The sequence below is a fragment of the Exophiala oligosperma genome (genome assembly GCF_000835515.1).
Source record: "Exophiala oligosperma strain CBS 72588 unplaced genomic scaffold supercont1.5, whole genome shotgun sequence".
NCBI lineage: Eukaryota > Fungi > Ascomycota > Eurotiomycetes > Chaetothyriales > Herpotrichiellaceae > Exophiala > Exophiala oligosperma.
The window spans coordinates 829,841-854,740 of record NW_015622822.1 but is presented as its reverse complement, the minus strand read 5'-3'; the positions used below and the strand labels follow the sequence as shown (position 1 = coordinate 854,740).

General features: G+C 50.8%; 7 protein-coding genes across 7 annotated transcripts; 4 read left to right on the top strand and 3 right to left on the bottom strand.

The window, feature by feature from the left end:
- Nucleotides 1–81: 81 nt before the first annotated feature.
- Nucleotides 82–2,025, top strand: PV06_05684 (uncharacterized protein; the record flags this gene model as incomplete). Its single annotated transcript, XM_016406712.1, has 1 exon — nt 82–2,025. The coding sequence occupies one exon, from the start codon at nt 82–84 to the stop codon at nt 2,023–2,025; it is 1,944 nt and encodes a 647-aa protein (XP_016262316.1).
- A 928-nt stretch (nt 2,026–2,953) lies between these two features.
- Nucleotides 2,954–5,479, top strand: PV06_05683 (uncharacterized protein). The gene is made up of 6 exons (XM_016406711.1): nt 2,954–3,543; nt 3,598–3,744; nt 3,838–3,992; nt 4,043–4,125; nt 4,180–4,245; nt 4,297–5,479. The coding sequence occupies exons 1-6, from the start codon at nt 3,210–3,212 to the stop codon at nt 5,051–5,053; spliced, it is 1,542 nt and encodes a 513-aa protein (XP_016262315.1). The 5' UTR covers nt 2,954–3,209; the 3' UTR covers nt 5,054–5,479.
- Nucleotides 5,480–5,697: 218 nt separating this feature from the next.
- On the top strand, nt 5,698–7,635 carry PV06_05682 (uncharacterized protein). The gene is made up of 2 exons (XM_016406710.1): nt 5,698–6,049; nt 6,112–7,635. Exons 1-2 carry the CDS (start codon nt 5,933–5,935, stop codon nt 7,375–7,377), a joined length of 1,383 nt encoding a protein of 460 aa, XP_016262314.1. The 5' UTR covers nt 5,698–5,932; the 3' UTR covers nt 7,378–7,635.
- An 831-nt stretch (nt 7,636–8,466) lies between these two features.
- Nucleotides 8,467–10,838, bottom strand: PV06_05681 (uncharacterized protein; the record flags this gene model as incomplete). Its single annotated transcript, XM_016406709.1, has 4 exons — nt 8,467–9,444; nt 9,505–10,211; nt 10,266–10,545; nt 10,593–10,838. The coding sequence occupies 4 exons, from the start codon at nt 10,836–10,838 to the stop codon at nt 8,467–8,469; spliced, it is 2,211 nt and encodes a 736-aa protein (XP_016262313.1).
- Nucleotides 10,839–11,194: 356 nt separating this feature from the next.
- PV06_05680 (uncharacterized protein) lies at nt 11,195–12,684 on the bottom strand (the record flags this gene model as incomplete). The annotated part of the gene is made up of 2 exons (XM_016406708.1): nt 11,195–12,331; nt 12,382–12,684. The coding sequence occupies 2 exons, from the start codon at nt 12,682–12,684 to the stop codon at nt 11,195–11,197; spliced, it is 1,440 nt and encodes a 479-aa protein (XP_016262312.1).
- Nucleotides 12,685–13,088: 404 nt separating this feature from the next.
- On the bottom strand, nt 13,089–15,891 carry PV06_05679 (uncharacterized protein). Its single transcript, XM_016406707.1, has 2 exons — nt 15,517–15,891; nt 13,089–15,409 (listed from the first exon to the last, which is right to left on the bottom strand). Exons 1-2 carry the CDS (start codon nt 15,577–15,579, stop codon nt 13,211–13,213), a joined length of 2,262 nt encoding a protein of 753 aa, XP_016262311.1. The 5' UTR covers nt 15,580–15,891; the 3' UTR covers nt 13,089–13,210.
- A 3,362-nt stretch (nt 15,892–19,253) lies between these two features.
- On the top strand, nt 19,254–23,496 carry PV06_05678 (uncharacterized protein). The gene is made up of 2 exons (XM_016406706.1): nt 19,254–19,731; nt 19,793–23,496. Exons 1-2 carry the CDS (start codon nt 19,699–19,701, stop codon nt 22,769–22,771), a joined length of 3,012 nt encoding a protein of 1,003 aa, XP_016262310.1. The 5' UTR covers nt 19,254–19,698; the 3' UTR covers nt 22,772–23,496.
- Nucleotides 23,497–24,900: the final 1,404 nt, after the last annotated feature.

Here is a 24,900-nt window from a genome sequence, read left to right as displayed (position 1 = left end):
CTCTGTATATAAAAGCAAGAAATGAGAATAGCTAGCCATTAATTCATATGAATACAATTGATCACAATCAACGGCTTCACCATGTACCGATACCTGCCTCTTGATGAGAATCTTAAACAGATCAGGCTCTTTCGGTCCACAGAGCCTCTCAACATGGAAAGTAAGATTCTGGATATCGAGACACTGGCTGGTTCTACAAAGATGAAGTACACGCCGACTCCGTGGGCACAAGGCTCTTTGCCTATAAGCATGGAGACATTCTCTCTGCTTCAAATGCCTCCCTTCACAGCGATATCTTATGTGTGGGGCTCTCCTGAGAGAGAACATACAATATCATGCTCGGGTCAATCTCTCAGGGTCACGAAGAATCTCAAAGACGCTCTGCAAATTCTCACTTTTCGACCTGGATGGTTCTGGGCCGATGCTATATGTATTGACCAGGAGAATATCCCAGAACGAAATAGTCAGGTGCAGCTTATGAAAGAAATCTATTCCTCCGCGTCTGAAGTGGTCGCACATGTAGGGCAGCCAGCTAGATACGAGGGCGTTTTGACGACACTAGCATTGGATGAAGCGATTCACTTTTTGAATGAGGTCAACGGCGGACGGCTCGTCGATGAAACAGAAATACGCAAAAATCGGAACCAGTTCAACCGTGCTTTCACGGACCTTCTTTCGAGCCCCTGGTTTTCTCGAGCATGGATCATGCAAGAAGCAGTCCTCAACAAGAATTTCAACATCTGGTACGGGAATGCCAGCTTTTCACTGCTTCATCTGCAGGACTTCGTCTTGCTGGTACAGAGAGAGAGTGCCACTTGGAATTTGAACTCCTGGCAATCTGACGATGGCAAGTCTGGTGTGATAGCTGATGACACAGCTAGGGCATCTGGATCATCGCCAACAACCCGGGATGAAGGCAGACTCAGACGTAATTTTCTTCAAGTCGATTCGATGATGCGCATGTCTGCGTACTTGAAGAAGGGTAGTGTTCCGCCCGTGCGCGCCTTGATGCTGGGTCGGAATGCCGATGCAAGTGATCCTAGAGATAAGGTATACTCGATCATGGGTCTTGTCGATGATGATTTTTCCAAATTCATGGCGCCTGATTATTCTGCTGCCAATACGGTGGAAGCGGTGTACAAAAAGGCTGCCAAATACCTCCTGAGTACTGAGCATGGCATGTCATTACTTGGTCAGGCAGGCTATTCGCGTGAAGGTCTTCCATCGTGGGCACCGGATTGGTCATCGTTTCAATTCTCCCCATTTCCAAGAGCATATGCGGCCAGTGGGAAGTCTCCGGGAAAGGTTGAATTCCAGACGCAAGATGTCATATCTGTTCATGGCGCCATCATCGATCAAGTCCAAGACACGCTTCCAAAACTCAACTTCTCATTCGGTGACGATATCAAACAGTTTGATTTTCTATCGGACGACAACCCATTGGGATGCGATTCGTTCGTCGCGACCCTCTTATTGGATATGATGTTTACAGACAAAGTAACCAGTTTCTACGAGAAAGAAGCCTACCCCACAGGGGAAAATTTGAAAGATGTGATTTGGAGGTCTCTAACCGCAGACTACAGTTCGAAACTTGACGGTCGGGCAGAAAGAAGCCAGGGAAGACTGGGATATGATGCCTTTGGAAGTCTATATCGCGCACCTCAGCAAGGAGGGAGACAACCCATACCAAATATTGATGAAAGCACAGCATCTAAAATTGCAGAGGCGTACCACCTCGAAGCGCTATTCATCCAACATGGAAGGCGTGGATCAGTGACCAGAGGCCGATACATGGCAACACTTCCCGGTACGGCGATGGAAAACGACGAGATCGCGATCGTTTATGGGGCACAGATGCCCTTGGTATTGCGCCCAGTGGGAAATGATGCAGATGGGCGAAGGTACAGGTTAATTGGGCAGGCCTATGTTCACGGTATCATGGACGGCGAGATGATCGATTTCGATGAAGAGACCAAAACCTTTGGTGTAAGAGGGAAGCACTCGGAAATGCTTCGCATTGTCTAGCGTCCAAATGTAAACGCCCGGAGCAGGTGTATTTTCGTATAGTAACTAATTACCAATTTCAGAATTTGATGATCGTGACTAAATAATCATATCAAGCAGATCTTTGGTATATACAACAAGCACTTACAAACTGATATTTCGGCTGCACTTCAACGTCATCGTTTGGACTCCCGGCAAACAGAATACATAGGGTCATGAGTAGTACTTTGACAGATGAAATGCCATGTCTCCACACGGTGCCCGATACCTCTCGGCTGCTGCCACAAGGTGTTCGGGAACATCTATCCTCTTGGTCGGTGGAAGCAAGAAAGAATGTTAGGGGTTGTTGCTCGTCAAGAATCAGTTGCACACTTGCTCGCGAGAGCGACGAAAATGAAGGTTTTCCGAGATTTACAGAGGATGATTCTCGCAGAGGTGAGTTCCCGTTCGCCCCAGTACCATCTTGTCCGGAACGTACATGACACTTTGTATCGTCCATAATTACGAGAGGGTCTTTCAAGTTCTGACTGGCAGCGACAAAATCATCATTTCAAGCGGTGAATTGGCAGGCGAAGGAGTTCTAAACCCACGTTTCTTCGAGGTTGCGAAGGCCATCGGGCGCAGGACTTTTGAGCGCATATACTCTTGCATTCTGAACTTCTCAGCGTTTTGGTGGCTCATAGAGCCCATTCGTGGAATTCCATCCAAAGTGTCAAATGCTTGTGAACCAAAAGTCTGGACGCATTGTGGCGTAGAACTTTGGCTAGACTTTGTAGCCACGGGGCGCCTACACAGCAAATTGAGTCGTGACTAGTCAGTCCAACCGACAAAAGATCCAGCCGCCGCTATAACTTCTGACACAGCCCATAGGAGAGTGAAAATGTCATTACAATTCGTCGCGGATTTACTGAAGATTCAATATGGACTTCATCGATTGCCCCTTGCAAGTCACTGATCCAGTGGGAAGGCGGTTTTGCAATCGACTGTTTTCTTACTCAGCATCCAGACCTCTAACCCAAGGCCACGGTTGACTTTGTCTGTTGACGAAGTTTCTTTGCTTGGCCAGTCCATACAATCTCGCTATCTGTTGATAGGCTCGCAAGTTCCTGTTAAAGACGCGTCTCCAACGTGGGATGTGGCCCCTCAGCCCATATCTCTGAACCGAACCACAATGCTACATTGGCACACCCAGTGAGCGCGGCATCATGCGACAAATTGTTTTCATCAATTACGCAGATGGTCACCATCGGAATGACAACGAACAGCAACGACGCATCTCAATCAATGCGTCGAAAACGAAGCAGTCGAAGAAGAAGGTGGTCGGCAGCAAGAAGTGTCTTACTGATACTCAAGTTGCCAGCGACCAGGTCGTCCTCTTTTCAGCATCTCGAAAGTACCGGCCTGCAACGTACAATGCCATGTCAGATGCCAATGGGCTGCTCGCGGATAGAGCCATGATCTTCAATGGTATCCAGTTCGATCCTTATGGAAAGCTTGCGTATATGGACATTCCGGAGCATCGGAAGATAGCCGACTATGGTAGGTGTTGGCGTCATACGTGTGCGGCGTACGAACTGATGGGATTCCTTCCAGTCCTTCGATCCTATGCCTACAGAATACAGCCACTTCAGCGAGCCATCGGCTCCGCAAAGAAAGCGGCGGAGAAGAACTTCGCAATGGCATTGATGAGTCCCGAACTGTTCTACGCGATAATGGCAATGGGATGTGCCGACTACGAAAGTAAGACTCACACGTAATGACTGCCGGCGATCGTCAACATTCCAGAATCTGCATCTCCGTCGATGTGCTTCTCACTGCTAACAAATTGTATAGTGAGAACGACACTCATGATCCCAGAAAATCCATCACAACGTGTGCTGCTCTTCAAGGGGCTGGCTCTCCAGACACTCTCGTTCAAATTGCAAAACCACTTTCAGGACGTAGACATGGCTGCCATTTTGGCCATTATTATGCTAATGGGATTGGACGTACGTACCAACCTCCTGTTTCATGGACACTGAGTACTCAAACCACCCAGATTTCCTTTCAGGATGTTCAGCCGGTAATGATACACCGACGCGCTCTACGAAAATTAGTAGCACTCCCACAAATTCCTGGCATGTAGGACTATCTTCCGTTCTTGCTGTGTGAGGCTGGCTAAAATTCCGGTCATAGGCCTGCGCGTGGCGCTTGGTTGACACACGAGAATTTGTCTTCGTTCACCAAGAGCTTTCTGTCCGAGTATGGTCTCTTCATACTCTGACCTGTCTGTTTAACTGACTAGTCAAATAGGGAAGAACCAGCATGGCACATTGATCCAATCAAGGACATGCTATCGTCGTATTCTTCGGATCAACGCGAACCACTCCGTTACCCGAGTGCGGCTGAGCTTGCCACTGTCCTGCCGAGTCTCCCCTCCGGCATCCGAAGCCTGACATTGAATGGCGTCTTTAGTATGGAACTGCTGGACATCATGGTACGAGTGAGCCAATTGACGACGATTCTCCACAAAGGACGACGTCGAGATGAACCCCTCACAAGTTTCGAGGCCACATACGTGGTGGCATACAGAGCTGAGCACGAGTTCCACAATTGTATCGATTGCTTCCGTCGCATCTCGATCCAAGAGACCCCAGCGGGCTTTGCATTGGCACAACCGGGGGGCTTTATTATCGAGCACGTCGTTTGCCTTGCCTTGTTGCTTCTCTGCAACTGTGAATTTGGATGCATGGTTCATGGCCCTATCTTCAAAACGGCGCAGGATGCTCTCCGTACCGTCATTGAGCAATGCCAAATCAAACTAGGACAAGAAGATTGTATGATCTGGGCGCAATCCGTCGGGCTATGGGCGGCTGTCCTTACGACGGGCGAGCATGGTGAGGACGCAGAATTTTACATCACGAGGTTTCGACGAGGATACACCAAACACTTGTGCCTCGAGGAATACAAAGACATTCTGAAGAGATTCCTCTGGACGGAACTCATGATGAAAGTATGCGAACGAACCTTTGAGCGATTGGTCATAATTCCGACAGCTTCAAAGACGTGACGCTGGGATAATGAGGCCTATTAGGGAACCAACCATTCGGCTCTACGAGACATCCAACTCATACAGCGGCTCAAATTGAGCATCCATTCATTGCCCGTCCTTCCATTACCGATGCGGACAGACTGTTCAGACTCACGATTTGATCAATGTCTGCGGAGGAGATGGGTTTCAAAAGTGGTGGCCAATACGCAAACCGTGGCATGACTGTGGTCGTTGGGGATCGAGTTCATGTCTTTTGTTCTGGGTCGGAGGGAATATACCAGAGAAAGGAGGCAAACACAGCCCAGTGACGTGTACCAGGACCCGTGGCGGTTCTGCCAACTTTCTACCAAAGCAAGGTGGTCGCTGAGTGAGTGATCAACCCGTGCAATCTTCCGCAATAGGCGGAGACCGAGGGTGTCTACAGAGCTATAGCTTAAACTGTGTCGATATTCTGCACACCCAGCGCTTATCAGTGCCAGCCATCCTCGAGATGTCATTGGCAATATTTTCAATACTGACATGCAATGTGCTGGGAGTAGTGTGAGGCAGTAGCTAGTAAAGGGAGTTTGTGCTGACAAAGCTGCAGCCTCGTGACGACATTTCCCAAAAAGGACACAAGGCTGTCGGTAAAATCCAGGATCCTCGCCAGACCTCGGCACAGTCACTTTCCAGGCTTCTTACTTGGAATCTTTGTACGCCGTATGTTCGCATGCTTGATCACATTTCGCCCAAAATTGCCGGTACAGTCATCAACAAGTCGATATCCCTTGTACATCATTCCCGATCAAAGTCCGGGCGGCACAGTACACAAAAGAATACGAAGTCCTCACCTGCGCTCTCCTCGACCCTCGACTTATCAATCATCGCACGCCGCAATCGCCTTCACGACTCCCAACCATGGCCGACGCTCTCTGTGGGCCTTCCAACCCTCTTCAGAACCTGCAGAAACATACCCAAGTCGATAGGACGCTCCAACAGGATCGACTCGTCGGCCCCAGACAATCACCTGGACAGGTAAAAATTCCCTGGGTCTTCTTATGTGCTTGCTCGTGCATGACATTGACGTTCTCCGCCAGGGCTTCCGTACCGCCGACCCCAGAGCCGGATCTCTCGATGCCGACTTTTATGCCTTTGAGAATGCCTCTCCGGGTCCATTTCAACACCGACAGCCAGAATTTGCCAATGCCCTTCCCACCACCTTCTCCCCGCTACAGCAGCAGCCCTCCTTCGGACCGGCAGGATGGGCCGCCGATTTCCAGCGGATGAACTTGCACGATCGACAACCCTTGCCCGCAGGTCAATTCCGCACCGAAGCGCCCCTCGTCAAATCTACAATCGGTGGTGGGTGGCAGAATGAGTTCATGCGCCAACGTCCAGGCGCGGCGTCGCCCGTGGCGCAGGGCAAGCAAGCCGCGAGAGAACCGCCGCAGATGGATATGACCGCGACAAACACGAACACGTCGTTCATGGGCTACTCGTCCATGGCGTACCAGTCGTACGGCGGCAACGGAATGTACCGAGACGGGGCAGGGTTCGAACAACAGCAGGAAATGCCAGGAATGTCTTCCGTGGACCAACAGCACTTCCCCATGTCCGACGTCGACTTTGACGCGGCGTTCCAAGAGGCGATCGCCCACGCCCAAGAGATGGACCAGCTGCGGGAGACGGCCGAGGTCTCGGAAAGCGTCGTCGAAGAGTCGGTCGTGATGGGACAGACGGAGAGCGTGAACAAAATCGGGTCTGACGCAATCCAGTACCGCGAACGGACCGAACGTACAGAAGACCAAGATTCTCGCGACGCCGATGAACTGGCCCGTACGGCCGGCCAGCTGCTGACGAGCGTGCAGCACGACACCAGCGACAAATTCCAAAATTCGCAGTTTTTGGACCTCATGCGTCGCATCCGTGACAGACAAGTCGAGGTCCAAAACAATGATCTACAAGATGTGTCGACCGGACAAGCGGCCACTTCGACTCCGGTTTCTTTCGACCCGATCCTCCAACCCGAGTTGCAGTACGAAGCCCAGAAAGAGATGGAGGCATTGAACCTGCACGAGAACCTGCACGAGAACCAGCAACGGCAACAGCAACAGGAGCAGCGACAGCCACAACAAGAGACGCAATCTCATTTCGAGTTCCCGGACATGGACGCGGTTTATGCGCCGGCCGAGATAGGTCGTCATTCCCCGTACACGAATTATGGGTTCGACGACGACGGGTCCATCCCGGCCGTCGCGATGCAGCCACGTCGACAGGTCGACGACGTCCACCCGGGGGGGAAATGGTACCCCGACCAGAGTCCACAGATGAGGACCGTTCCTCTCGCATCTCGTCAAACCTGAGACAAAAAAAGGAGGCGAGTACTTTCGGGTGATACTGGATGATGATGATGACGACGACGACGACGGCTGATGACCATGACGATGATGATCTGATAACCAGATGGACAAAGTATAATATATATATATCTTTATACATGTACATATCTCCGTGGTTTTCATTGGCGAATATTCATACTGTACATGTAACATCACTTGGAACTTGTACATGGCAAAACGTTGGGTGTATATATATATATGCCCATGTACTCCGAACTCTGGATATCCCTCCCACCCAGAGGTAGTGTACCTTTTTTTTTAATGATGCCCTCTTGTTTACTTGATTTCCTCCGAGTACATGGTCCATTCACTATCGTGTACATGTATCAAACAACATGCACGTCTTAGTACTACGTGTAGATCATGACATTTTTATCGTCGAGATCCAAAGTCGACCATCGAGCCCGAGTGTACCAAGAACGACACGGAATCAAACACACGTCACATACAGTACAGCAGGGACGATCCTATCGGTAGTAGTTGTAATCTTCTTCATTCCTGTGCCTTCCTAAAATTCCTTGTCCCGCCCTTTGTTTTTCTCTTGGGGGCGGGGGGGATATTTTCGTTGGTTTTTTGTATCAATAATCCATCGCCAATGCCATGAGGATCAAGTCGACCCCCTCTCACGGGGTTCCTTTCCTGCTCACGAGCCCGATAAGAAGAAGAAGAAGAAGAAGAAGAAGGGGAAAAATGGACCGAAAACGATAATGGCTAATGCTAATCTGTGACCCGAAACTGTCTGCTCACTTGTCGAATGAGCCTTCTTTTTTTTCTTCTCTTCTTCATCTCACACAAAAACACTTGCTGTACCTAGGGGCATCCACGGCAAACTCCATTTCCATAACACCCCGAGACAGTCCGCGGGAGCCTTCTTTTTTTCTTTGGTTTTTGGCTGTTTCATCAGCGATGATGTTGGGATCGCGATGGGTACGTAGGGTTTGACACCTCTCTTTTCTCTTGTCTTCTGATTTTTGCTGCCTTGACTGGGGGACATTCCGCCCACTCAGATGGTCATGCGTCGACCGAGAAAGGTCACGCACTGCGTGTGTTGACTCAGCACCAGAAGACGAATGGTCCCCTCTCCAACTTCGGAAAACGCTTTCTGGCAGGTTTGGCACGAGCGCTAGTGGTTGCCGAAGACGATCCTAAACCATCATGACTCTTAGCACCACCGCCATCCACGTCCATGGGATCATCATCGTCATCACCATGGTCAATCTCCGCTTCCGAATCCGACTCTTCGTCTGATTGATCTGGATTGTCCGGTCCAGCGCCTTGTTCGTCGACTTCGTAGCCGGGAGAAGATGCCCCGTTGATGCCGCATCTCCACCATCGACCCATCATGATCTTCCCACCGGGCAGGACGATGCCTTCGTACGCATAAGCGTAGTCCATGTCGGTCCACTCCATGTGTTCACTTCTCTTGAAGCGTTCTTCCATCTCCGCGATGACGTGCTTGTCCATGTTTTCGGGATGGCGCCATGCTGGATTTCTCGACAATTTTTCCTCGACAATTCTCTTCCTCGCCAACTCCAATTCCTCGGGGTCGAGATTTGCCGCTGCTAGCTGCTGGAGTCCAAGTAGAGGCTGTCCATTTTGATTCATCAGGCTGTTGAGGGCTGAGCCGAAGAAGCCGCTCAAGTTCTGCTCGGCACGTTCAAGGACCGCGATTTGCATGTCCGTGGTGGGTTTGTACATGATCATGACGACCCTGCTCCATCCAGGAATAGTCGTACGAGGGTTTTCGACCTGATCTTGTCGAGGCAAGTTGCCAATTGGGTGCACGACACCACGCACTCGGAGAGAAGTATACGGGTGGTACTTGGGTAGTCCCGGAAGTGTCAAAGTCGCTTTTGATGTGGAATTCCTCACAGAGTCCATGACATGCAAGTCGACAAAGGGTGCAACCCCGCGGAAAGAGATGCTGGACTCTAGTGCCTCCGGAATGGTTTCGTTGAAGATCGGAATGTCGCGAAAGATGGGAGGCCAGAATCCCAGATCGTTCTTCTTGGCAATTACAATGTCGAGTTTCTATTAGATGTGGTTAGTACGGAGCGACTGCGAGACCAGATGTAGTGGATAGAAACTCACAAGCGGGTGAGCCGAGCTCCAATCTTCGGCATCAGTTTGAACTATCTCCAGGTCTTGTCTTCTTTTCGGCCACGGGTGAATACAGCTGTAATGACCGTACCACTCGTTCGCAATCAGAGGTAGACCTCGGACTAGCATCTGGTCCCATGGTCGAGGAGCGATCCCAGCGTCGCACAAGAGATTTGCCATACTGGCATACGTGCGTTCGTTCATGCTGCTGTGGGCTTCCAGGGAACCATAGTCGCTCTCGATGAGATGGCGATGGAAGAAATTTCGTACATGGAGCAACGCATAAGTGTCGACTTCGTACTTTGGCCCTTGATCTCTTCGCGTCAGATTTGAAAAACCCGATGGACCATGCGCAGGCGTAGGTGGAGCTTCGACACTAGGAACTCGATGGCAAATCATTGCCAGCGGACCGCTCCAGTTATAAACCAGAGCCATGTCATACCTATGCCTCGAGGATTGCACAGCCTGTGCCATCTCCGAAGCTGGGGACAACACCAAGTGGGACAATGCGACTTGGATCGCGTCGAAGAGAGCATGTGATTGACCATATTTGTTTTGACCCCTACTCAAGGTTTTGGGATAGAAGGTGTTTGTCAAGAAGCTTTTCATCCAAGGGGAATCTTTTGGCAAGTCAAATGCCTCGAGATTGAGAGACTTCAGAGGTGGGGGAAGGTGCTTGTCTGGCTGATGGTACGCTTCTGGCGAAAATGTTAGCCTTGATCACCACAGAATGTCTCATCGTAGCTCCTTACCCAAGATCATACATGTCAGGTGTTCCAACTGGTAGATCAATCGCGTCTCATTCTCATTGGTGAATTCGACGAATTGATTCAGGATACAACCTCTTTCTCGATACACAATTGCAAAATACTTGTTGTTTCGAACAAACGGATGGTCCCATTTTACCAAGAATCTCGCTCGCCAGATGGCAGATGTATTGGGGTTAAGGGCCTCGCAGAAGGCTGGGGAAGCTCGAATGAGTCTGAATAAATCTACATCGTTGGGAAGCTCGGAAGCAATCCGATTGAGGATCTGATCGGATTAGTACAAATTTAACAACTCTTGTAAAGTCAACTGACTTCAGTGGGCAAATCTTCAAGTCTGCTGAGGCTGCCTTGTGGGGTGCGAAGCCGCTTCGCGGAGCGCTCATTGTCATCGTGACTAGCTTGTAGTGAGTCGGCATCACGCTTTGACCTAGCAGACGCATTGAGAGGTGTGTGCATCAAGTCCTCATTGATGGAAGATGCCGTCACATCATCGAAATCTGAGGTCGGCTCAGAAAGGTCTGAGTCGAGATCCCAGACAGTATCTGAGCTTGACGCCATGATGGTTCACAGAGAGGCTCGATGTTCCGATTCGAAAACAGAAAGAAATCAATACATAAAACACAGTTGAGGCATAACAGAGTAAGCCTGTAAAGATGATGAAGGAAAGTAAGGATAGACGTGGAACGCGCTGAAAGTGCGATAGAACGAAATTCGATTTTGAGACTGCACATCCCTTAGCCTTGGGCAATTGGGCCGTGGACAAGATGTGGTGAAGTCAGCCTCATCGCGGTCCCGCGGACCAATGAGCACGTCCGGCATATGCTTTTCGAATGAGGGTGGTCAACTGAAATGCCATGTGACTTTTGAGGTGAATGTATGATATTCATCTGGCTGGACATATCATAATGTCGCCATTACAACAGCAAGGCCAGCAACATCGATATGAACGACAACTGGCCGGCTCCTGACGACCATGCATATCCGATACTGCCTGCTATATTTGTCGCCGTGGATGTGCTTGTCGAGGATGATGTTGGTGTCGGACCAGGAAGTTTCGTACCCGAGGCTCTTGTAATCAGATATATTTCGCCTGAAGCATCCGACGAGACGTACAATCGTCCATGCAAATCGAGGGCCATTGCGGCAGGCCGAAAACAATCGTCCGGACACTTCGAATTATCCTGGTTTGTCAAGACATCTCGTGCAGCATCCTTACTATCAAGGGAATCCACAGGTTCTCCATCCTTGTCAAATGCCACCACTGATACCTTATAACCTACGGGCTGCGTTCGGTCCCAGCTGCCATGGAATGTTACCCATGCCTCAGTGCCGCTGTGATTGAACTTGATATCGAGAGGTGCCATATGCGCTTGGAAGACCAGGCGGGCGGGCTCTTGTTGCGCACAGTAAGCATCTGTTTTGTTCTGGTTGTTCGAATCCGGGGATGCATCGACCGCATACTGACTTCCGACAGTCAAGTTGCCATTGTCAGGGAGGTCGCCGACTCCCCATGCAGAGAAACACCATGGGTAACCAAAATTACCTCCTTGAGCGGCATATTCCCGGCCGTTAAGATACCCCAAGAAGTTCAGTTCTTCCGCTGGATTGTCCTCGTGGATATCGACTCCCATTCGTGTCAACTGATCGGCCGAGTTTTCAACGGTGTAGATGCCGCCGCTTGCAGGATGCTCTGCAACTCCAACGTCGTTCCTCAAACCCCAGCCAAGACGGAGGCCATCGATGTCGAAGTCGTACACCCCAGTACGGTTAGTCAAGTTGAAGGCTTTGACCTGCGAATGGCCAGAGGCCAAACTTGCAGCATCAATATCAATATTGGAAGTGCTTCCCCTTGTGACCACAAGCAGCCCAGGAGCCTTTTGTGAAAGGAGAAGGGTTCTGGTGGTATGGTCATTAGTGGTCATGTTGGCCACAATACGGGCCTGATTTGACACGGTTCGAGCCGACTCATCGTAGCTCCAAGAGTAAACTGCTTCAGCCGACGACGCATATAGTGTTTTACCATCGTTGGACATTTCAATGCCGTGATTGAGCTAAGATATGTTAGCAGTTACACTGCATGTCTCACGTCTGGCACCCATACATTCAGTCTGGAGGTCACATCAACCGAAGATTCAACGGAAATGCAGCCTTCGTTCTCATTCAATGTGTGGGCAGAGACCACGCCTCTTCCTTGTTCCACCACCAATAGATTCCCGGCATTGTCAAAATGAAGACCACGTGGTTTGGACAAGCCAGTTGCGACGACTTGCACAGCAAAGCCGGACGCGACAGAGGGTTTGATGGCCCCTGAGGGAACGGGTCCACAGCTTGATGAGGATTGTGCGAGTGATGACAAGGGCAGGAAGGCGATCAGGGCCGTGAGGAAGTTGAATCCTCTGGTCATTATCAGATCGGCTGGGAGGGTACGATTGTCTGGCAAGTTCAAGGAGGCCACAAGGTACAGTCGTTGAGGAATCTCCTGTGAAAGGAGGCACAATGGATATGACTGCACATGAGAGAAGCGAGAGGCGACAGCATCATACTTGTATTCACGGCAAGGTCTTTGCAAGGAACACACACAACAGTGATGACTTCATGGTGGTTCTTCGCAGGAACGGACCCAATTACTACCTGGTCTGAAACAGGAATGTCGGCCGGGACCCGGTGTTTTTCCGATAGTGCGTCATAGCCTCACAGAATTGTATCAAGTGCACATACAATAGGCCATTAAACTAGCAGTTGGCCAAGGCTGCAGGCTTGTGTTGCAGAATTGATCGACCGATCGCAGCAGTGAACTGTTACTACCTAGGTGGGATTGCACCACAAGAAATCAAAAAGTCCACATAGCAGACAAGCCGCGTCGCAAGCAATAAAAGGAGTGCGGTAGGACAACATATCATTCCACCTATCTACAAGTTGGCAACGGAGCATCAATGGGCTTGAACAACCCCAGCCTCGTTTGCTTGCGCGGATATCTTCTTCTTGTATGCATTGACATCACCAGGGAACTTCTCAACTATACCTTTGTCACATACCCATAGGCTGGTGCATACGTTCTGCAGCATCGTAACGTCGTGGCTGACCATCAAAACACCCCCCTGGAATTGCTGCAAAGCAGTCGAGAGAGCATCCATAGCTTCAATATCCAAGTGATTGGACGGTTCGTCAAGCACCAGAATGTGTGGATTTGTCAGCGATAAGCATGCAAATGCCACCCTTGATTTTTGACCACCAGACAGAAGCTCTAACTTCTGCAGGCCTGTCATTCCAGTGATACCAAAAGCACCAAGATGACGGCGGTATTCTTCATCGGTTTTCCCCGGGTACGTCTTTTGCATGAAGCCCACGGCAGAAGTGTTCATGTCCAGTGCGTCCACATGGTGCTGAGCGAAATAGCCAATGCGAAGACGTGGATTTTGCGAGATGAGCCCAGTGGTAGGCTGCAGTTGTCCGGTCAGGAGTTTCAGCACCGTTGTCTTACCTGCACCGTTGGGTCCGACGATGCCAATCCGGGAATCCAGTTGAACATCCAGATCAACACCGCGTAAAAGAGGGCTTTCCTTGGTGTAACCAAAAGCAACGTTGGTCATTTGGATGATGGGAGGTGACAGCTTTTCCACGTCTGGGAATTTGAAGTGGACTGAATACTCGGCCTCTGGAGCCTCGAGCACTGGCATGCGTTCCAGCTTTTTGATTCGTGATTGTGCTTCAGAGCTTTTCGCAGCATTGTACCGGAACTTGTCGATAAATGCTTGCAAATGAGCTCTCTGTGCCATCTGGTTTTCATATTCGCGCTTGGCATTCTTTCGCCGTTCCTCCTTGGTAGCGTAGAAGGAGTCGAAATTGGCACCTTTGTAATAGTCTAGTCTTTCAGAGTGTTGGTGAATGATATCGGTAGCAACCTCATTCAAAAATGCTCGATCGTGAGAAACAACCAAAACAGTACTGGGGTAGGTTTGGAGGTAATTCGACAAGAAGGTGATTGATGGCACGTCCAACATGTTGGAAGGCTCATCCAGCAACAGCAGGTCAGGTTCACAGAATAGTGCTCGGGCTAGTGCTAATCTCATCCGCCAGCCACCGGAGAAAGTCTTGGTGGCAAATTGTTGACGCTCTGGAGAAAATCCCAAGCCAGCCAGAATACTGGCGGCTCTGGGCTCTGCTTTATCCGATTCCATCTCACTGAGTTTCGCTTGGATGTCGCCCAAGGTGGTGTCAAGGCCATCTTTTTCCTTGTCCAGCCGAGCTGCATCTTTGGATGTGTCAGCCATTGTCGATCTCTCACTTTCGAGGGCTGCCAGTTGTTTGGTGATCTTATCCTGTTCTGCTAGAAGGTGTTTCCGCCATACATCGGCATCAAGCACAGCCTGGAGAGCTGGTGTGTCATCCCCCATAATCTCCTGTTCGACGTGAAGAATTGAGATGTGGGTGGGAATGGCAACTTCACGTCGACTCAGGGCACGAAGTAATGTAGATTTACCAATACCATTTTGACCGACAAGACCGTACCGCCGGCCATATGCAAGCGTTAGAGAGGTATCGGTGAGGATTCGCTTGCCGGAGATAGAAACGTCAATTCCATCGACCTTGATGTCTTTGCTCTTCGATTGTGCATCGGCGCCAAGCTGGAGAGGATTGACCGCCATGAAGAACTCTTCGTAGGACTGGGTGCTGTCAGGTTGGTCGAGCAGTCGTGAGGCTTCATATTCCACATTCTTCATAGTCTTCTTGTCTTGCTTTGCTCGGATCTTGCGTTCAGCCTTTTCAAGTTTCTTTTTATCTACCTTCGATTCCACCTTGCGAGCATTCGCAGCCTCGAGGTCAATGGCGCCACTGGTCAGGCCCAGGGTGGACGAGATATTCCGCTGTGAGCTAACTTGAATGGTCTGCTCGAGCTTCTTGGCGGCAAATGGCATCTGCCGCCGCTCTGGATCGACACCATTCGCATCTCCCAATCTGGAGATGAACTTCTCAATCAAGTTCCGAATGGCAGTTTCATTCTGTTCAGAGAAGTTGCCCGAAGCGGAGACCAGCAGGGCAGTAATTGTCTCCAAAGCTTCGGCCAGGGGAGACTGAGCTGATGGATCCTCGTCGGAAAAATAAAGCTTTGATGCATGGTTGAGATAACCCTAAGAAGACGTCAGTTAGCACGTTTATGATAGACCCAAGCTGTGACTCTGATAAACAGTACTGGACCAATGTTGTGCTACGAGCACATGATAGGTTAGGTACTTACCACGGAGTATTCCGAGAGGACTTGGTCAATATTGGGAATCTGAGCTTGGATTTCGGACTCCATTCTGCAAGGTCATAGGTCGAGCCGATCTTGTGAGGTCAGGTGTTGGTCGAGCGTATCGTTCACGGAAACACAATTGCGCAACCTCGCGGACTTCCCGTGTAGAACCCTTGATTCGACAAGGTCGGGAGAGCGGAGTGGGCAACAAGAGACTGTATCAGGAGCCAGGTGAAATTGCAAGGTATGTGGGATTCGGTGTGGCGAGGCTAGCCACGAAAACCTGGTTCTGAGCCCTACCGGAACCGTCTGGAATTACGGTATAGCATATCTCAATGGCGACCGGCGGGTTGCTGGGACTGGGGGGACTGCAGCGCCCCTCTTCTTGTGAATGTAATCCTGTGGCTTGAGATAATCTTGTGCCGTTCAAGCGGCTGAATCGATATTGAACCTCCCGGCTGTGAAATTTCACGTCCAGTGAGTCTTGGCGGCCTAACTGTAGTTGGACTAGGGGAATCAGCACTGCCGTCGGTCTTTTCTCCTCTCAAAAAGTCTGGAGCCTTTTGTTGACCATCAGCTTCAAGCTTCCTTTAGCGTGTCGACATGCAGTCATAGGCCTACGCGTCGTGCTTCTCGTATGCAGGCTCATGCAGCATGACTTGCTTCACTACGGTCAGAGGCCCTTTACAGGGAGGCCAAGCGAGACATCGACGCAGCTGGCCACTCCCTTCGCAGCACCTCTCCACGTTACTACCAGGGCCAGGATGCACAGAATTCAGGGAATATGCCTCGCCTAACCATGCACTAGAAAAAGTGCGGGCGATCCGGAAATTCTGTCCAGGCTGCATACCACGTTGGTATGCAGTCGACCTTGGGTTCTTGGACTGTCGACTGGGAATGTGGAAGGATAGCTTTTCAATCTGGCAACGGTTGGGAGCTGCTGTGTTCGCCATGCTGCAATGCAGCCTTTGCTTCACTTTGCTACGGCTTTATGCCAGTACACACTTGATGTTGATCTTCTCGGCCACTGTCTTACGTGGATTGACTGAGACTGACAATTGAAAATTCCAAGGCTTGCGTCGGTGACATGTCAGATTTGAACCTTGCAAAAGCCCCGGACTGGCGTACCGGCCTGGACCTTTATCGGATCGTGCCTCTGTCTCCTCCAAATCTATCTACTGTTATATATACATGCCATGCAGGCCATGAACGGCTTCTGGCTAGCTGCACTTACTATTAGTGTTGATTGTACGGATATGCCTCAGACGTACGCAGTTTGATTCTGTCGGGGAGATGACATGTTTTTGAGGGCGGCATCAACCGCAGCTGTTTGTCTTACTACTCAACGTGTTTACCAGCATCCCAGCCACTGCGGATGTTGTGGGTGGCATCCGACAACCCAAAGGCAACCCCGCATTCACCTGGTTCAGTCGGGAAAGATACGCTGCGGCCCTTGACTGACACCTCATCACTAGACTTCCTGGAACGTTAATATGCAGTCGCGTCCACGAGCATGGGCTGAGTTCCAAATACGAATCCCTTGGCACACCCAAAGGTGAGTATCCAATTTGCCCAACGGTTGAGTGAGTTACTATGACTAGTGATTGGACATCCACTGAGCACCGTCAGTCTGGCTACTGGCAGGCCGCTCGAGTCCGAATGACATCCCACATAAGTCCGAACGTTGAGCGCGTATCCATGCCGCCGCACCAAAATTACAGAAGCAGTGTTTGATCTGGTTTCTTCTTGTCCAGACCATTCAGCGTTAGTTCTGACCAGTGTTACCCTACAGGAAGCTGACGTGTGTGATCGATGTACAACCGTCTTCGTACTCTGAGCAGTTTAGTCGATTCGTTCTTACCTGTCATGCGGGCCACGATGATCAGATAGAAAAGAACGATTTCCAAGCGGTAGAAGACCGATACCTCGCATTAGGCTGGACCACCTGTTCGGGCTAGATCCACGCATGCAACACGCGACGTTGACGCGAGATCTGACCCTGGGCGTATCACATCTGACCATTTTGGTCGATGATTCCGTCATTCCAAGCCTCAGCGCATCGTGGCGGCCGCAGTGCCCTGTTTACAGGACATGCCCCCTCCACAACATCACTAGCTTGTCGTTTAGACGAGCGGCCAGCTTCAGATCTGACAGCCATTCGGCTTGCACTATTCTTTCAGACGAACTCTTCGCGTCCCCGCCTGGGCTCTCTCGGCTTTCAGCATTGGGCAACTATCGACAACAAACCAAACAAGACAGCCGGACTGCATGTTTTTGTTGTTGTGCCCTGTCCCAGAAACGGGCGTAGGAGGATCGTGAGACAACAGCACCGGTGGGCATGTGTGGGTTTGGCGGATTCCATATCAGCAGAAGCTGTTGCATCCACCACCTAACCTTGTTATCCGATTGACCGGCCCTTTACGTACATGCCCGTCGCGTCCAGTCCAGCGTGCTGCCGTGTTTCATGTACTGTGTTCCTCGCTACTGCACCTTCATGTCGCTTCGTTGCCTTGCCTCGGATCTATCTCCAACCCTGGGGTTCTCAGCAGTACATGGTGAACGGCTCTAATGCATGCATTGAGTCATGGGAGCATCGATCTGGTAGTCCTCTGGTCAATCATTGATAGCTAAGAAATCGGCAGCTCTTGACCTTCTGAACATGTACATTACAGACTATGCCTGAAGGAACAAATGGACCAGGATCAAGCTTGTTATGTTCTATCAAATGAATTGTCTCGATTCTAGAAACCCGCAACAAGCCCTGCAAAAACCCTTGTTTACCCACCTCTAAGGCGTTCTCCCCATTACGAGGGACAACCCGGTCGCATGCTCCTGTTGCACGAACAATCCGCAGATTCGTGGAATGATGTCTCACGCTGAGGGAATAGGTTTCCATGCGGCTTCTGCGCGAGAAGGATCCAAGCTTATGGCCATCCTAAGTGTTTCAGTCCGTGTGAAGAGAGTGATAATGTCCTTTTTACGACCTGAAGATGCTAAAGGTCGATGGGTGAGGATGATGCAATACAGACTGATTTGATCGACAATCCCAATGTGAAAAGCTAGACATGATGGGTACCTGGATACAATAGCAAGCACTGTAGCACCACATCTGGTCGACTTCAAGGAGACAATGTGCCTGATAAAAGCAGTGATATGCCCACCGTACCTGTGTCTCGCCGTCAATGATTTGTGAAGCGGCAACGTGCAGGTGAGTAGCAGAGTTCTAGTGCTACCATGAGTGTTTAGATAGCTGCTGGATCTGGCCAGCGAGGCCAACAACACGGTCACCCGTTGACGCCATTATTTCCTTAGAGTTTGTTGTCCATGTCACAATCTTGCCCTGCTCTGTGCGTGAGGTGACAGGCTGGGGGTTGGTATGCCGGTTGATATTCTGACAGCACCACCGTCCTTGTACAGCAGAACTAAAACCGGACTGACGAGCAGGTGAGTGGAGGAGACGAGTGGGTAGATGAGTTTTGTGGCAGGCCTGTGGTGGTCATGTAGTGTACTGGAAGAGGTCAAAGGTGATGATCATAATAACAATCTGATCAGTGTACCTGCGGGTATGGGTATAGTACATCCCTAGTAATACTACTCGTAAACATCCGTCCCGGCCTGAGGTTAGGTGCTTAACTTAGCCCTCGCTAGCCTCTGCGCAGTACCTAAAGTTATTACCGCCGGTGCTACTAGTGCTGCCCGTCACCCAAGATCGCATACCCAATACCCAACTCTGGTTTGCGCTTCCTCTCCATTGACTACTTCCGGTACTGACTGCGCTCTCAAAGTCGAGCTGAGAGATCTCTCCTCGCTGAAACTCTTTCTGTCTCCAGATACACTCATCCTTCCTCGACTCTATCCCTTCCCTTGTGTCTCCTGTTTTCTTGTGTACGTGCCTTGCCGGTGCTCTCTGCCCCAGGTACTTCACTGGCACCTAGTCGTCCTCTGCCGTGTTTTCTTCGCCTGCGGCTCTGTCACGTCTCCCTTTCCCTCGCCCGCGTCGAAACTTGGGACACAACACCCCTTGCATCCACCGGCCTTCTGGAATTATCACGTTTTCGAGAAAGACGCTCCTCACATCCTGACGATCACTGCCACTGATGGTCAACCCGCCATGAGGAAGTTCCGTTCCATCTGCCACCAGAACGGTTGGGCTGCATCGCCTTCGAGGCCCACGGCCAACCAAGCATGATGGAACACAGTCAAGAGCACGTTGCTACGGTAAGTGCACCCTTTAGGCTTATACACAGAAATGTCGGGTTGTGCTGACCTTGTCCCTCAGCTGTGTGCCGTTGGCACGGTCGGCATTGCAGCGGCAGGCCTGGCATTGGGCACGAGCGATGGAGAGTCCTACCTCATCAAACCTGGCAAGAGGAAGGCTCCTGGCTCGAGTGCTGCAACGAGATCTCCCGTCTCCCCCGAGCTCCCACTCAACACGCGTCCGAAGACATCTCAACCTTCACAAACACCATCTGCACTTTCGGGGAAAATCGAACGCCGGCTTTCAACCTCGCTCCTCCGAAGAAGGACGCTCTACTCAAGTACGCCATCTGCTACCGCTTCCGAAGGTATAAGAGTCGAGTCTCGTGAGAGCTCTGTAAGCAGGCATTCCATATTAAGGCCCTGGACGTCTGATCGCGACTCGTCCACGGAACGAAGAGAAGGGACACCCGGTTCATCGTGGTTGAGACGAATCTCAAGCCTCTCCCGCGGCAGAAACAGCAGTCCCGCGTCATCTTCTTCACGATTGGACGAATCTCCCCATGCTTCACGACCTTCCTTCAATGATCTTGACCGACCTAACAAGCTGGTCAAACGTAACTCTTCTCGACGTATCCTTCATTCTGAACGTGAAACGCCTGCCTTACTCCGAAGACCGGCCACAAGCCACCAGAGGTCTGCCACTTTGTCCGGGCCACCATATACTCGACCATTGACGACGGAATCTGTTCTGGAGACGGAGGCCGCGCAGTATGTATCCCAAGCACCATCCTGGAGACCATTTTTCGATTCGGGATACGCAAGGAAGAGGCATTCCTCGGCTGCACAGCGGGAAACTTACGTTCGCACTGTATCCAAACCTCAATACCCACCTACCCTCTTGATGGGTACATCTGTGACTCCTCGAGAAATGCATGACATCCATGAAAATCGTCCAGAACCCTTTTCGGACCCTGTCGTGCCAACAGGGACCCGACGGCACAGAATGCGTCGCCCTATGGGTTCAATCAGGCGGGGCCTCCCTCAACGACATTTCACTGACCCGATAGTCCGAGTCAGCAAAGATGAAGCCTACGGTAGCATTGTGCCACCATCAGACTTCCCAGGCCTTTCTCCCATGTCGAATATATCTGATTTTGACGTAGAGTTACCTATTGGCACGCCACAGTTCACCTCGAGTCCCCCTTCATATGGTCCTCCGCAACACCGCTTTGCCGTGCAGAAGAGGATGTCGGTGGCTCCCTCGGATCCAACCACAGCAAGCTCTGACAATGACACCCGAGTATTTACGGACGATGACTCGATGGACTTCCACAGCGACACTGCTTACGATTCGTTAGCTACACGAGCTACAGCGAGTAGTCATTCTGGTTTCCGCCAGCCTAAGATTGAGACGATATTTGACGAGATGGCGGTGGATCAACAGTCAAGCAAGGTTTCTGGCATCGAAGATTTGATGCAGAAAGTTACGCTGGATGACTTTGCTGCACAATTAGGCTCTGCACGTGTGTCTCCAGGTGCGAACCTGGGCATAGGCATCCAGGGTCTCGAGGGCCCTGAGACAGCTAGAAACGGCAGCCCCAATCAGGCATCCACCCCGGTCAAGGATCCCTTGGCTGACACGGACGACTTCGTTTCAACACCAGTACCTAGGAAGCTGAACCGGATTGGCCCCAGCTTGGACTCGTCTCCTCCCTCAATCAGCTCTTTTGGCCGTGCTCACAATGCCGAGCCTAGACTTCCTCAAATGATGGACCTTGATGAAGAGGACATCGATTGGTCACCCAAATCCGACACTGACAAGCTTGAGGCTGGTGATGTCGTTGCTCCGAATCAGTTTCAGTTAGGCTTTGACCAAGTGCTTGAAAATGACTGTGATGAGCAACAATCAACGAAACGATCGTCGATTTTCGACTGGTCGGAGCACCAAAAGATTGGAAGCGACCAATCTGATGGGGTTAGTCCAAGACCGAAAACCGTCCATGGCAAGAATGGTAACAACATAGGCCGTAGTCGAGCATCTGGACGTAAGAGCAATGCAGCCATGCACCTACGAAGCCAAAGTGTGCCAGTCAATCGCGACAACTTGACAGAGGCAGATCTGCCATCTTCTGCTTCCAAATTCGGTACATGGGCTCTCGGCACCAAACCTGTCAGCGAGGAATGGAGTGACGACTTCGAATTTGACGATGTAGAGGAAAACGAGGAAGTCGTGGAGGATCCCATTGACGAACAAGCAAAGAAGCGAGAATCTTTGCGTAGCAGCGTCCGCGTTCCTCAGTCAATCATGGATCGTCAACAGAGCGTGCACATTCAATTCGGCCAGGTCAGGGATTTTATGCTCCTGGTGGAAGAATTGAAGAGGCTACGTGTTAGGGGCACAATGTTGGGTCTCGTCGACAGCCATTCTCGACAATTGTGGGAAGACGCCGTCAGCATCATCGATCTCGCAACGGTCAACGAGGATGAAGACGATGTACCACGACCCTCCTCACCCGGATCTTCAGACACGTTTGGTGATGAAACGCCACCTCAAAAGCGTATGCCAGAGGACGAAGCCGGAAGGTTTGAGCTCGGGCGCGCCGCTAATCGCCGTTCGATTTCAAGTCCTGCCACGCCCCCGTATGGACGACCTCGTGGCGAAAGCCTCCAAACAAAGAACTTTTTACAAACCATTTACCAAAGTCGGAACGGCATCGAGTCATCCCCGGTACCAGTGAGTCGGGAAAAGCTGCCATTCGATACTCAAGATCTGAAAGATCTCGTGGTAAGAGCTGGAGTCATTACACGGGCACTCAAGGAGATTATTCGAAAGGCAGAAGGAGTATCCCTCAGCCCTGAGAAACAGTCGGCCAAATTCCAAGATCCTGTATTCCGCCAGATCTTCAATCCACCCGACTCGTCGCCCAGTCCGGGTTTCAAGAAGCCCGGGCTTCCGAAAAGTCGGAGTGCAAATAGCTATCTTGATGGAGCTGGAAGCTCGGCGGACTGTGAGCTTTCATCGCCTCTAAGCTTCTCAAAGGTTGTCGAGGCAAATTGAGAGCTTCATTACATGGGCTTTTTTTTCTTTTTCTTGCGCAGGACTGTACAGTACGATGGAACGGCGTTGATGAACCCAAAAAAACCTCCTTGGAGGAGGATCGATTGAGAGCGATGCATTGGAAGGCGTCTCTCGAATTTAGCATTTTTTTCCCTTTTCTTGCGGTTTGGGCGGACGTTGGAAAAGAATCAAAAAAGGGAAGAGAAAACGGGCCTCGTAATACATGGGATGATGGCAATGAGGGGGGCTGTGGTATGCATGGCATTTGCTGATGGGTTTATTTACGATTCTCATGGGGAAGTTTCGAAACTGGAAAGAATCCAACGACTGGACATTGATCCAGTTTGCGATCAATTGTCGGGAAGAATGAGTTGTCTTTCTACCCTCCTCCCTACACATACGTGATTCAAAGATACGGGCCACGACACGCAAACAGAAGGCCGAACAACAAGCACAAAACAAAACGTTTTTAGCATTGGGCCTGTCAGTGATTTCAGGTCTATCGAGTTGATTGGCATGCACTGCATTGGAATTGATCGATTATTGCTTTTTTCTCCTCTGTGCTTTGAGATGATACACATGCAGTAGGTAGTGGTGGATACCGACTGCTCTCCTAGGTAGATAGCGGGTATCATTTCATTACACGAACAGCATGATAAGGTACCTACCTATATGAAGCTGACCTAGGATTTCGATAGAAGTTGTTGTTGGTTGGGTAATGATAGTCACGTTTGATGAGTGTTTGTGTCCGACCAGTGCCGACTGTGACTAGTAAGTTGGGAGTCCATAGGTTATGGGGTACTGAATAAGGTACGGAGTACCTGACCTCGTATCCGTATCCTCCGTAATTCCTAGTACCGTATCGAGGGCAGTTGAGAGAAAGCTCCAAACTCCAAGTGTTTACTCTGATTGGTCCTGTTGACATCCGTGGTAGATGATTTCACGCAGCTCAATCCGTTGCGCTTTAGTCGTGGCAAAGTACTCCGAATTCTTGGTCCATATGATGAGGATGAGATGTGGACAGCCCCCTTCAGCCTTGCGACCGGCCCGAGCTGCCCAATCTTAAACCCCGGACTGGGGCCCAGTGTAATTCCCTCGGCAACTCCATACCTATGCTGTCTACCTCTTGTCCTTCTCTGCCTCCCAGCGACACTGGCCCATCTTTATGTCTCCGTCATGTTCCATTGCCAATGCCCGAGTACCATGTAATCAGGTCGATTTGAATCATGCAGGCCACTGACATAACAAGTCCTCCCCAAGTTGAGTTGTCTTCCGCTGCCCGGCCGGGCTCTCGTCGTGCCCGCATCGCTTGTCTAGCTTGCCGTGGCAAAAAGATCCGCTGCGATACCAGAAATGATGAGCCGTGTTCAAATTGCGTCCTTGAGAACGCTCAATGTCTGCTGGTACCCAAACAACCCCGAAGGTACGATCCAACACCATGCGTCGTGTCATTTCCCTAGTTGAAGTTGCTGGTGTCGGCCAGGAGAACCGTAAGAGCCAGGCGCATATTTCCAGCGCCGCCAACAGGTCAAGCACCACCATCTGGCGCCGTGGCCCCTGGTCGAGAACGACTACCGAACACGGCAAACCCACCACTGCGTGAAGAAAATGGCGAACCTCATACTCGCACCCCACTGGAGGTCGCTGAGGGTGACTTTTCACGAGACGAATCAGGTAGATGACCATCAATGTGGCCTGTCCCCCTCGAGCAGAACGCACTGACGCGGCTGTTGCTTACAGTGCCCTTCGAGCTGCCTTGGACGCCGGGCACTCTTGAACATCGGCAGATCTATGCTCAAACGGCACGCAGCCTGTCACCTATGCATCCCCCGCCACGCCTCAGAGCATCGAGATTGGACCTGCCTGACTACATTAAGCCGGTACCACAAAGTCTGGGGGCTGACGATATCGAATATCTCCAGAAAAAGGGAGCATTCACCTTGCCAGAAGTTGCCCTCAGAGACGAGTGTTTACGGTGTTTCGCCCTGTATGTCCAACCGCTGTATCCAGTGGTGGATTTTGTTCAGATATGGTCTGTCACTCACGCGCCTTCATCTGCCAACAGGGGAAAACTGAGTCTATTGTTGATGCAAGCTATCCTCTTTGCTGGAGCCATGTGGGCAGATGTA

Excerpts from the sequence above, each read along its gene's own strand:
- PV06_05683 (XM_016406711.1), top strand. The coding sequence starts at position 3,210 with ATGCGACAAATTGTTTTCATCAATTACGCAGATGGTCACCATCGGAAT. Across the intron at positions 3,745-3,837 it reads GGGATGTGCCGACTACGAAA|TGAGAACGACACTCATGATC; the intron begins GTAAGACTCACA and ends CAAATTGTATAG. Across the intron at positions 4,126-4,179 it reads CTCCCACAAATTCCTGGCAT|GCCTGCGCGTGGCGCTTGGT; the intron begins GTAGGACTATCT and ends TTCCGGTCATAG.
- PV06_05678 (XM_016406706.1), top strand. The coding sequence starts at position 19,699 with ATGATGGAACACAGTCAAGAGCACGTTGCTACG. Across the intron at positions 19,732-19,792 it reads GTCAAGAGCACGTTGCTACG|CTGTGTGCCGTTGGCACGGT; the intron begins GTAAGTGCACCC and ends CTTGTCCCTCAG.
- PV06_05679 (XM_016406707.1), bottom strand. The coding sequence starts at position 15,579 with ATGGAGTCCGAAATCCAAGCTCAGATTCCCAATATTGACCAAGTCCTC. Across the intron at positions 15,410-15,516 it reads TCCTCTCGGAATACTCCGTG|GGTTATCTCAACCATGCATC; the intron begins GTAAGTACCTAA and ends ACGTCTTCTTAG.
- PV06_05682 (XM_016406710.1), top strand. The coding sequence starts at position 5,933 with ATGGCCGACGCTCTCTGTGGGCCTTCCAACCCTCTTCAGAACCTGCAG. Across the intron at positions 6,050-6,111 it reads CCAGACAATCACCTGGACAG|GGCTTCCGTACCGCCGACCC; the intron begins GTAAAAATTCCC and ends GTTCTCCGCCAG.